The sequence below is a fragment of the Thermobia domestica genome, chromosome 7, assembly GCF_964235325.1.
Source record: "Thermobia domestica chromosome 7, izTheDome1.hap1.1, whole genome shotgun sequence".
Lineage (NCBI taxonomy): Eukaryota > Metazoa > Arthropoda > Insecta > Zygentoma > Lepismatidae > Thermobia > Thermobia domestica.
In genome coordinates, this window is record NC_137460.1 from 60,783,252 (window position 1) to 60,795,714 (window position 12,463).

Consider the following 12,463-nt stretch of genomic DNA (forward strand, 5'->3'; position numbering starts at 1 on the left):
AATCATTTAAATCGTAAATTAATCACTCAAATAGCCAATTATTTATTCAAATAGTAAATTAATCATTCAAACAATAAATTAATTATTCAAATAGTAAATTAATCGTACAAACAACAAATTAATCATTAACAAATATCTGTATCAATTAACAAATAAAATTTACAACTTTTGTCTGTAGTACGCATTAACATGTGAAAGTTTACCTAAGACTGGTAGAAGACTTATACACTCGAATATCTCATCTAATTTGTTTCTCGCTTCTTTTGTAGGGACATATTTTAGATATAGAAATTTTATACACAGGCTTTTAAAAAATCCATGGCGTTACAGTAAAGGAATTTTAACCACGTGCTTTAAGTTGGACGATGTGTGAAATCAGCACACTGGCTCCCATTATATTATTTCATTTTCATTTAATTTTTTTCATCCATTTTAGGACATAATTGTTCAGAGACTAGTACAAAGGAATTGTCATATACAGAGTATAGTTGGAATATTTTAGAATCTTTATATATACTATAATATCCTAATACCTTTCATTAGACAAAAATTTGAATAACTCCTTTTTGAATTTTTCAATGGCTTAAATGTCTTTTAGATAAATTTGCAACTTATTAATATTAATATTTTTGTATTAACATTAATATAATAGTACTGTATTAGTACTATAGTAATAATAGTACTGTATTAATATTTTTAAAACCAATAATTACTTTGCAAAATCATTGAGAACATAACAATGCAACAATGAAAAGCTTATTTTTATTTGGGTATAATTCTTTGATGTGAAGTAAAAAAAAATGGAAAAAGGAGAAAACTTTCTGCCAACAATGAATAGTACACAAGAACTCCACACTATATTGTTATATGTATCTCTTGAACTTAAGCATTTTCTGTACTTTTTTGTAGCATTTTTTACTTTCCCCTTCTGCATATATGCACCTCTAAGGCGCACACAAGTGATAGAAAAAACTGACTCGAATAAAGCATACTCTTTACAGTGCATTAAGTAGAAAGTTCATTAAATATGAGAGGAACTGGTTGCATAAAAAATTAATAAATAGATCAAGATATTTAGTATACACGATTAATTAAACATAACTTTCTTACAAGGCTGTCTGTATTCTTTATTATAAATTAACGAGAAAAAAAATAATTCTTGATTGGTAGAGATAACAAATTATGTTACGTTATCTATGATTTCAGTTGGAATAGTAGTCTGAAGAAGGAAGTGATATACTTCCGAAACTGTAACATTTCTCGTTAATTTATAATAAAGAATACATACAGCCTTGTAAGAAAGTTATGTTTAATTTGTGTTCAAGATGGATACAAGGCTTTTTTATAAAAACACGATTAATGCAAAACAATGAATAAAATTAACAATAAAGCATAATAAAGCATAATTTGAAAAAAAATAAAGCATAATTAAACAAAAAATAAAGCATAATTAAACAAAAAATAAAGCATAATGTGGTTTGCTCTACTGATTAGGATTCCTAAGACACATAGTAAGGGAGTGTGTTAGTTAATATAAAAGTGTAATTTTTAATACAACATTAAGCGGAATTGCCAATAAATAAATAATACTAACTTTACATTGGACAAAGAAGCACTTTTTGTATCTTTTATATACTTTACATATACAGGGTGCTACTGTATATATTAACTAGAATTTATTTCTATTTTAAGCTTACGACGTTTATGACAATCAAAGAGGATCCTATATACCATAAGTGATATCTTCTGTAGAATTTTTTTGTGCTTTTTAAAATAACAACCCTCGATTATGTCTTTTAGGCCAAAGGAGACAGTTGATTAGTCAAAGTGAATGATTGTGTAAAATGGTGGGTTAAGAATGTGGGAGGAAACGGGAAACCCCGAGAAAATTGACGGATAAGGTGTTGTTCACCACAATCTCTCATGGCCTGGGATGAATTATGGGCGCTTCCTACCTCTGAGCCCACGTGAGTGCTTTCGTGTATTCTTATAGTAGTGTTACTGTTAACATTCATACTTACAATTATTTAATATATCCACAAGTGTATCTTTCATGGAAGCTAAGTGAAATAAACAAATATATAAATGAATGAATGAATACAAAAATTTAGATACTGTTTAATTTGTAAATTAATAAAAAAAAGTTACATAATTTTGTGTGCTAAAAAATAAACATACTGTTAATTTATGTAATTAAGCTATTTGCAGTATCTAGAAAAGTTTGTATGTTTGTGAACGTTTATGTATTTGTGGTCAATCCTTTCGACAGTAAGTTTTCGGGAACCATAAGCTCTAGAAAGATACAGTTTCTACTGATCGATTGCAAATTTTGTGTAGATTGTTCAGTTGTAACTGAATATTTAAGAAACATGGCCGTTATTTCTTTATTACATTTTTTAGGGGTACACTGGAAGTGTTGAAATTTTTAAAAAATAAAGCACCACATCCTATGAGTTATACATTTTAACACAACATATTTGTATATAGGTGTTGCATATATATCAGGCGTTTGATTCAGGGCCAAATGATAATGAAAAACGAAGGATAGCCATTTCTTTAGACTAATGTAAGATGAATCTTTATTGTTTGGAGTGTTTTGCCCAATGGATACCATATATCACTATTATAATTAATTATGTGTGTAATATATTTGTTTATTACATACTGCATGCAAGAAGAAAGAAAACACTGATTATACATGAATGAGAAACAACTCCAAACAGAAGTAGGTTCAATCTTGCAAACGGAGCGAAATATTGAAAAAATAATAGAAAAAATCTTCCCTTTATGGTACTCCTTGCCGATTTTTATCAAAACGTCTTTCACTTGTGTCTGTAAAGGGTCATGTGCAGATGTTGTGAGGAATGATAAGGAGATTCATGCTTATATGTGAATGATGCGCTGTGTAGAGAGCGCAGGTTCAGCTAGTACTTATGTATTCTGTTATATAATCAAAATTCAGAAGGCATTTTTCTAAGATTTACTAAAAAAAAAATCTGCTATTATTCAAGCAGCGATTTTTATGTGTTTTAATACGTAGAACATTAATCATTTCTTATCTTCTTTCAAGTTACAAGAGTTCGAGAAGAAAATGGATTTAAACCAACACAATGTCTTCTTGCGTCCAAAAATGGAAAATAGACTCACAGAATAATTAATCTGAATGTGTGTGTGTGTAGGTGTATTTATTAAATATCTGATACTGTACTCGTATATTATACTTATTTTGGATGTCTTTAATTTTTATATTAACTTTGTTGGGAAGATAAGACTGATATACTACCATACAAAATGGTCAATAGTAGTATAGTGTCTAAAAAGATAAACCGCAAGAAGATAAGTAAACTACAGAAACTGTGAGAAAATTGAACAAAACCTATGAATTCCATACATACTTAATATGAAAACAGAGAAAGTAGGTGGATGAAACTAGGTCATGTTCTCTCTTTCCTGCAATGTTAAATAAATGACACTGAGTCTGCCTTTGGGTGAATAGGTACGCAATACAACACATGCAAAGTTACGTTGTTCAACTACCATTTGAATTTGACAACTTCATATGAGATCAGTGTCATATTTATTTTATATTGCTTGTTCTCTTCTATTATATAGAGAGTCCATCAAAAAATATATACATACCGGTACTTTAATACATAACATATATGGACATATTTCGAGGTTGGAGCAAATGGTGTATACTGTATAATAAATAACATGTAGTGTTATTTTCTCTCAACAGATGCCATTACTCATATGACTGTAAAATGAACATGTGACGTAATGTAGTGAGTCAAAATGGCCGGCGGTCTTAGTTTGAGGAACATAAACGTATTCTAAAGTCTTATCTAAAATTTAAGAATATTCTTGAAGTTCAACGTAGAATAGAAGCGTGAGTTTTAAACACAACATTCAACGTAATTGTGAGTTACATGTTTCTGTAAGAACTAGAAACACATCATACCGTTTCTGAATGGTTTATTATTATTATTATTATTATTATTATTATTATTATTATTATTATTATTATTATTATTATTATTATTATTATTATTATTATTATTATTATTTGTATGTTGAATTTTATGATCTTGAGTGCATGTGCAGCTTGTGTTGCATGTGTAATTTGCCTGTTGACAAATATATTCTGTGTCATTATTGTATGAGCTTGATTGCATATATCTTGTACCTGCTACTTGGGCGCACCTGTGGTGTTGTATGCTGTTTGTTGCCTATAAATGAATCATTATTATTATTATATTCCTTATTTTCATACCAACAATTGTATTCCTTTTGTTTGCCATGACATTTCTTTTTAATATTCCCCTTAATTGTATAGCGACAGCAAATAAATTTCACAGTCCTAGATCTATTTCAATCCAAATTTTCTATTGTTCGTCAACAATTTCTTAAGGTTCTTAATAGTCGTTAATTTATTGCTTTTTTATGTAACCAGTTTATATTTTCTTTGCTTTCTCTTTCTTTCTGATGGGTGCTTTAATGTTTTTTTTTCGTTAGTTTTTATTGCTATTAAGACACTTATTTGATCATTTTATTTGTAGTAACAGATACTACAAATAAACAAATATGGTTTCTGTGTGTTTGTTTTTTTTTCCTTATCACACGTCATATATTTGTATTTGGAGCATCATTTGTATGATTTTATTATTACATAGTTTATGTCGCACATGTGACTACCCAAGTTGTCATTAATACTCTTTAAAACTTATGTGTGTTTTAATAATAATAATAATAATAATAATAATAATAATAATAATAATAATAATAATAATAGTGGGACGAAATCCAGTCACGAACGTTGATATATGGGGATTTAAAATGTAGAAAATATGACTATTACATTCGCTTGTACGAAATCAATATGGAAGAGAGCGGATTAAAATATTGACACCCTAATCCCAGCGGCAATATGCAAAGACATTGCTAGTCATACAAATATAATTTATATTCTTATCAACAGGTAAGTTTTAACACTTAAAATATTATAAACTTTTACGTTCTCCTGCTCTTAATACCAACCTTACAGATTTTTACTCCTTTCCAGTTTACATAGACAATTGGTTCCTACTGATTTCATTTCATTGATTGTATCTACTTTCAGGGTCAATTCATACTAATTTACACACTATAATTATCATTAGCAACAAAATTAACATTAGCACTTACAAAGCATATGTTTAAAAAAAGGCCGATATTAGGGGAAAAAAAAGAAAATGATAGAAGAAATTGAAGCGTTTGGAGGATAAAGGTGTTATGTTACATTTTTAAAACGTTGCATTCTGGCGGTTCATGCACGTGTTATATGTTAATAATGCTACGTAACACATTATTTAGTGAGTACTCATCTGGGTGCAGATATTTAGAAACGACAAAGGCGGTATGTTGACGGACAAAGTTCTGAAAGTCAATTTTTCCGTCATATTCAATTTGTTACATAACACCTTTATCCTCCAAACGCTTCAATTTATTGTGATTGATATGCAAATACATAGCTTGGCTATGTTTCGACGTAGTCCCCATGAGCCTCCAGACATTTTTGGTAGCGTGACACAAGCCTCTGTATACCTTCTGTGTAAAAAATTGCCTCCTGATGGTACAACCAGTCTAGAACTCATGTCTTGAGCACGTTTCGATGGGAACCACTTTTTCAGGTGCAGAAAAAGAAAAAATCGCTAAGGGCAACGTCGGGGTTGTACGGGGGATGATTGAAAGTTCTCATCGAAATATTTGGATTGTATCGACAGCACGAGCAGCTGTATGTGGGTGGGCATTGTCACAGATCAGAAGTCTCGAGTGTAGAATTCCTCTCCGCCAATTTTGGATGCCACGTCACAGATTATTTAGTGTTGGGCAATACACCTCTGGTGTAATTCTTTGTCCTGGTTCCAAGAATTCCACAAGAATCACACTTTTTGGGTCCCAAAACATTGTTGCTATGATTTGTGAACTTATGGTGTTTATTTGAATTTCTTCGCTTTAGGAGAACCAGAGTGCCGCCATTGCATTGATTGCTGTTTCGACTCTCCAGTGACTTACGATATACAGGTTTAATCCCGGTCATCAGGTGAGAAAAAAGGTCATCCTTATCCTCCACCCAGCGGGTCAAAAAAAATCACGTGCAGCTGTCATTCTTTGCTCTTTGCGAGCATCTGTCAGCATTCTTGGCACCCACCCCATACATCGTTTGTGATAACCCAGCTTGTTAGTCACAATTCGATGCACTGTTTTCGCATATCTTCTGCAAACTCTTTGGCGAGTTCAGTTATTGTGAATCGGCAATAGAATCACACTTTCTAGTAAACGCGTTTCACCAGATCGCCTGTCTGAACATTAGGGCTTCCGCTACGCTCATCGTCATGAAGATTTGAACACCTTCCCTCCACTCATTACTGTCAGTCCGTAAATGGCACATAATTCCGATGAATGACGGCTGCATTCTATCCTTTGGCGTTCAGAAATCGCATGACAGCCATTTTGGCGGGATCTTATATTACGACAGCCGTTTCACCTTACTGCTACTCCCAGTACGCAACTCTACTCGGATGATTCCATCTCTGTTATACTAGGGGATGCTCCTGCGCATGCTCAACTTCATCAGTGTTGCCAACCCCGCGAAAAAATATCGGCTTTTTTTATTTTTTACATGCGCCTCATACTTTCTATAAAAGTAAAACTCAAAATAACATAACAGTATTACCTGCATCGGCATGTTCATTTTGTGAATTTGGGTTTTCCGGCTTAATGAGAGCAGCTCCATGAAGCAGACATACGTGGTTCCCGTTACATTCTTCAGGACCTGTAAAAGTATTTACATACACTCCACCGTTACGATTACATCAATTTTGTGTATACCTTTCATTTACTAATCTACTTATAAATAGTACATTCATTCATTTACTACAAGTATTTATAGTTTTTAGTTATCTTCGTTATTAGTTGTTACCACTACAGTTAATCATCTAAACTTATTTACTTCCACTGTAAAATTTTAAATTTATTGATATTTTGTAGATAGTAAATACGATTTCGATTTGTTACATTATCTTCGGCTTAACCATATTCAGCCTTTCCTTACTAATTGCTAAATAACAGTGGTGCAAGAATGAGAGGAGATACAAAGAATACTTCAAAAAACTGCAGCCAGAAATAAAACATTTAAAGACCAATGACATACAAAATTTGACAATTTTTGTAACGGGTGATCATTTTATCGCACATATCATTTGTCTTGAGTACAATGATATTGAATACTCATGTTTCAGCAATTGTTGGATGCTAGTTGATGTTTGTCTAAGTTTTAGATACGTAACTAGCTAACTTGCATCACCGTGCAATATGCAATAATCACCTTTGGATGTAAAGAGCACGATGACAGTGTTCGTAGTTTGAGGGAAATTTCTCTAATTTAGGGAAATTTCCTAGGTAAAAATAGCAAAAAGGGACTTTTTAAGATAAAACGTGAGAATCCAGGGAATTTCTCGCACTGATTGATTAACCAATATAAATAGTTAAATTTTATTTTGTTCTTCAGAAATAAATAAAGACAATGGCAATAGTATGTGTGTGTGTGTGTGTGTGTGTATGTTCAAAGTAGCATAATTTGCACCCATTGTTGGCTTTTTCTTTTCTTTTTTTTTCTTTTCTTTTTTTTTTTTTTTGTGTGTAAAAGAAATGACGGAAAAATTATATATAAGCAAATGAACAGAAGAAATGTGGTTGGAACTTCCTTTAATATGGCTAAATTAATACTATTACTGTGATACAAATTTGACACTCAACAGACTAGGGGAAATTTGATAAGAAAAAGGAAAATTTTGTTTCGGTTGAGGGAATTTTTAAGGAAACTTATGAACACTGGCATATGGTATGGTGTGGCGTGTTGCTTGTGAACAATAATGTAGTTTTTTAACAGCACAATGTTTATTCTTGTCGTGGTATATTTCGGAAGCAAGTCATATGATTACGTACAACAAAAATTTCTATTAGATTTGTAGCTCTTTTCCACTCTGATGAACGCTATTATAATTTGCAAGAAGACAGGATAACGTGCCATATATCCAACAACACCATGGAATTTTTCGATGACATGTTTGGTGTCCGCTTGACCAGAAAAGGTCTATAGTCAACAAGAATTGGAATGAACCATTACCGCAGAGATAAATAACATTAGCCCTGACGCCCTTTGAAAGGTGTCAAAAAATATAGTGAAAAGGTTCGGACCTGTTGTCAGAGAATAGTGGACATTTCCAGCACTTGTAAGACATTGCGAGTTGTTCGTAACTGCATTCCATGAATCAAATCAAACTTGAGCATGATAGTCCATAATGGAATTATAGTGTATAATGACATGATGTGCACAATAAAATGATCGCCCGTCTTTTAGACCTAGTTCTTTGTATTGAATTGAAAAAAAAATTTTTTGATCATTAATAACCCGATAATCAAACACAAATACAAATAAGATAACCTTAAATTTGACCTCAGGTTTGAGGTTACTTTTCTCGCGACTTCATGAATGGACATGTTTTAAAATGATTGTATTAGATTCGGCGTCATAAAATTAGAATGAAAAGTGAAATTTAAAATTTACTCAAGTGTGAATGCTTTTACCATTGGCGTGAGCGGTATTTATTTATTTATTTATTTAGTTATTTATTTATTGAAATGTACACTACAGGCGTTACACTCAATTACAAATGTCCTAACTCTTTACATCGTAGACTTAGAAAAAAAAATAGAAATCAAAATTTTAATTTTATTAAATATCTTTATGTTTATTTCACGCACGTGGATTTCTTAGTTTTTTCTTCTATCCGCTCGTTAAATTGTCCAGACAAGCTGGAAAAAATAGCATTATGTCTATATATGTAAATTATATTATTTGTCTCCATTCTATAACTTCCGTGTATGCAATAAATTGTAAAGAAAAAAAAAAAAAAAGCTTCCTAGTTCCTTATGCTGATAAATGTATTTCTTTCACACTAACATTCTTCTGCACAGGTCGAAATTTTAAATTTGAGACATCAAAGGTAGTACTTTTCCACGTTTCAGTACTATCTCTTTCGTGGTACTTATATAAACTAAAATCCCCCTAGTTTCATTCAGTTTGGTCTCTAATATAGTCACACATAATTAGCAGATCAACACTTTAACCTTTCAGAGGTAAACAGCCCAGTCCGGAAAGCTAATTTTAAACTCAACCTATCCTATAGAAAGTAACACATTCAATTACCATCTATCCTCATTCTAAGTTGTACTAAATAAGTAGTAAATTAAAAAAAAAATCGCGTCTAGTCTCATTCATCAATCTACAAAGACGAGCCGTTTCCAAGTTCATAAGAAGGAAGCCATCAACATCATCACACAGGAGGTTAGTGAGAGAGAAATATGTTCCTTACATACACAAATACACATTAAACACTCTACATTTCCTAAATATTCAATAAATAACTACTAAACTCAAATAAAATATAAAACATACTTCCGTGTCAAGTAATTCATTTCTGCGAAAAGATAAAATTACCAATACGAGATTGGTAAAGTAAGTGTGTCTTTATTATACTAATATTCTAGTATATAAGCTCTACCTTCATCCCTATAACAGTGACAGTAAGGCATGTCATCAATATACATTTACGTAATTAACAATTTTCGTTCTGATTCTCTTTTGCTGCGTTTAGTATAACAACAGGCAAATTACATGTTACCATGTTGTCGAAGAAAGCGCAAATTCTCGATGTTGGAAAATATTAAAGGTAATTGATTCTGATTTTCTTATGCTACAAGTGTTTTTATTCATTGTCTTCGATGATGGTTTGCTAATTTTAATTTCATTAGGGAGTTCCAGGCCAAGTTAGTTGTTTAACAGTTTGTGAACAAATATAACGTCATTTGCTGTTCTCTAAGTTTAATTATGGCATTTTATAGTTACCTAACAGACTGCAATTGGTTTCAAACTTTGGATACAAGTGTGCTTACCTATATGTAAGAAATCTGAGAATTTACATATAGTTCGTTCAAACAGCTGATATTATTTATGAGTGTCAGGATTGTATACCGTTGATACACAATTTAATTTTGTTCTGATATTTGTAAAATGTAATACCATTAAAATAGGAATAATTATATGTTTTCCTTTCCTATATCCTATTTATAAATCTTAGAGTTTTATAGCTTCCTGTTTCAACTTGATCAACGTGACGAGTTGACAGTCAGAAACAACAACAAATCTTCCACTGATTCCAATCTATGTTGTTTTCATTTAAATAATAAATGCAATTTATCTTTAATTTGTGGCTGGTGAAGGTAAGCAATTTACATTTTTTTTAAAAAAAAATTAATGTCACTTTTGTTTACTTGATATCACTTTTGTACATTATTTAGATCTTCCTAATATAACAGAAGGCTGAAGGAGTGCAACCAATTGACTTCTGGATAAGAAGTTCGGAAGAAGGTGACAGTCTCAAATGCAAATTCAACAGCCATTGCATTGCAACAAGATAAATATTGAAAAGATTATTATTAATGAAAATATTAAATGATTTTATTTTCAATTAAACGCCCTAAGGTTGTGCCCTTTAGGCTAAAGGAGACTGAAGATTAATGGAAGTGAATGATTGTGAAATTAACTTTTTTATGCTCTCCCACCGGGAATCAAACCCAGAACCACGTGCACCAAAGTATCCTTTCATCAAAATTTCGGGAAATGTAATACAACTACTTCTCTACCTATGTTCCAGCGTTTCTATCAAATCAATGGTTTATTGCTATCTTTAAAAAAATAACATTTTAGGAGGAAAAAAGCAAAGAAGGAAATACTTAATAAACCTTTCACTCACTTTTGCCTTAACTTACCATTAGGATTATCAGGATCATTTACTCGACTAGTTAGTGTAGAAGCAACAACATCCAACTTCACTTCTGCCTCGTTTGGTTTCTGTCTGCACATTTGACCACCATAATACTTGCAACAGGGAAGGGTCAGCATTGTAGTTTCTGATATCTTGTTATTCTTTTTCTTCTGTTTTGATATGTCATAAGCTGTTCCGGCTACGATCAGCGCCAGTAAAATTGTAACTGAAACACTGTAGACAAATATTTTCAAATTATTCTTAAGGATAATAGTTTTAAGCAACAATATTTACATAAAGGCTGGAAATAAATGGAACGTTAGAAAAGACGTGATGTAATGTAAAATAATGTGGTGTCTTTCTACCGTAGCTTCTAAGAGGATATCTTTTAACAGAGAATTTTGAGATGAACAGATTTTATAAGTATAATTTCTTCCTTTATGTTTAATCGTTTGTATGCCTGTATCCGTTTGTGTTTAAAAAAAAAAAAAAAAAAAGGTCGTGATGATTTCACGAGGGATCCCCCCTCGAGCTACAATAGTTTTCTCGGGTCGAATTTAACCTGGATTACCAGTATTTTTGCAGTACTACTTTTATCCGCCGTTTATTAAAAATCTTCCCGTGGAAATATTCTGAAATCAACACTTAATACTAGTATTTTAAAGGAGAACTTAAAAATACTCTGCTAAATGTTTCAACTTAATCTGTTATTGTTAAATATATTTTATATATAGTGAAAATTTTCTTTGATGGCTACCGTTTGTTCCATTATAAGGCTTCATTACAGAGTGATTGGAATCTGGCACACCATGAAGTTCGTTCACCTTCATGTTTGTGGAGAGGATCGATTCTTTCAACTGGAAGATGCTATCTGGTCTATCATGATGATGTCCATACGTACTACATATGCTACTCAACACAGTGTGTAAGATCTTGTAACCATTCCTTTGGCTAGCACGATTGTTCGACCTGTTTCGCCCCATTGGACATGTTTGGGACGACATTCAGATAGCAGATTTTCGTAAATAGATGCAGAAAAAGGTGGAGTAATGTATCCAAGAGTATAGTGTTCGTTGACTGAATAAGGTATTCATTCGAGTCAGGATCTATGTTCATGCGCAAGGAGGATGCACAGTTTGTTAACATGGGATCTGGATACTGTTAGCAAACTAGAGTTTTGGAACTTGAATACGGTGTATTGGTCTGCATATATGTTGTCATTCTCCTATTAATTATCTACTAAGCTGAATAATGTTTGGTTTTCCAATTGTATTATTTTTCATTCAATATTTCGAATACACTCTTCGGGCATTCTTTCTCAAGGCCAGAACGCTTAAGTTGTTATTTCTGTAGTTCAAATTGTTCTTGTATCACAACAGTGGCATAACAAAAAATATATTACACAGTATATTTATCTATACTTGTAGTTTCGCATGCTTATCCCATATAAATAAATATAATGTGTAATATATTTTTTGTTATGCCACTGGTGAGATAGGAACATTGTAAAAACTACACAACTATGATACTCAAGCCTTGTTGCCTTGAGCAAGAATACCCAAAGAGTGCATTCGAAATTATTAGAAATTAAAATA

At 31.9% G+C, this 12,463-nt stretch overlaps 1 protein-coding gene across 1 annotated transcript in view; it reads right to left on the minus strand.

Moving 5' to 3' along the window:
* Positions 1–12,463, minus strand: part of LOC145690154 (nose resistant to fluoxetine protein 6) — a 150,480-nt gene that overhangs the window by 40,363 nt on the left and 97,654 nt on the right. The window contains exons 4-5 of the mRNA XM_081764764.1: positions 10,873–11,102; positions 6,716–6,814 (exon numbers count right to left, since the gene is read on the minus strand). Coding sequence (XP_081620890.1) covers positions 6,716–6,814; positions 10,873–11,102 — 329 coding nt within the window. The remainder of the gene's footprint in view (positions 1–6,715; positions 6,815–10,872; positions 11,103–12,463) is intronic.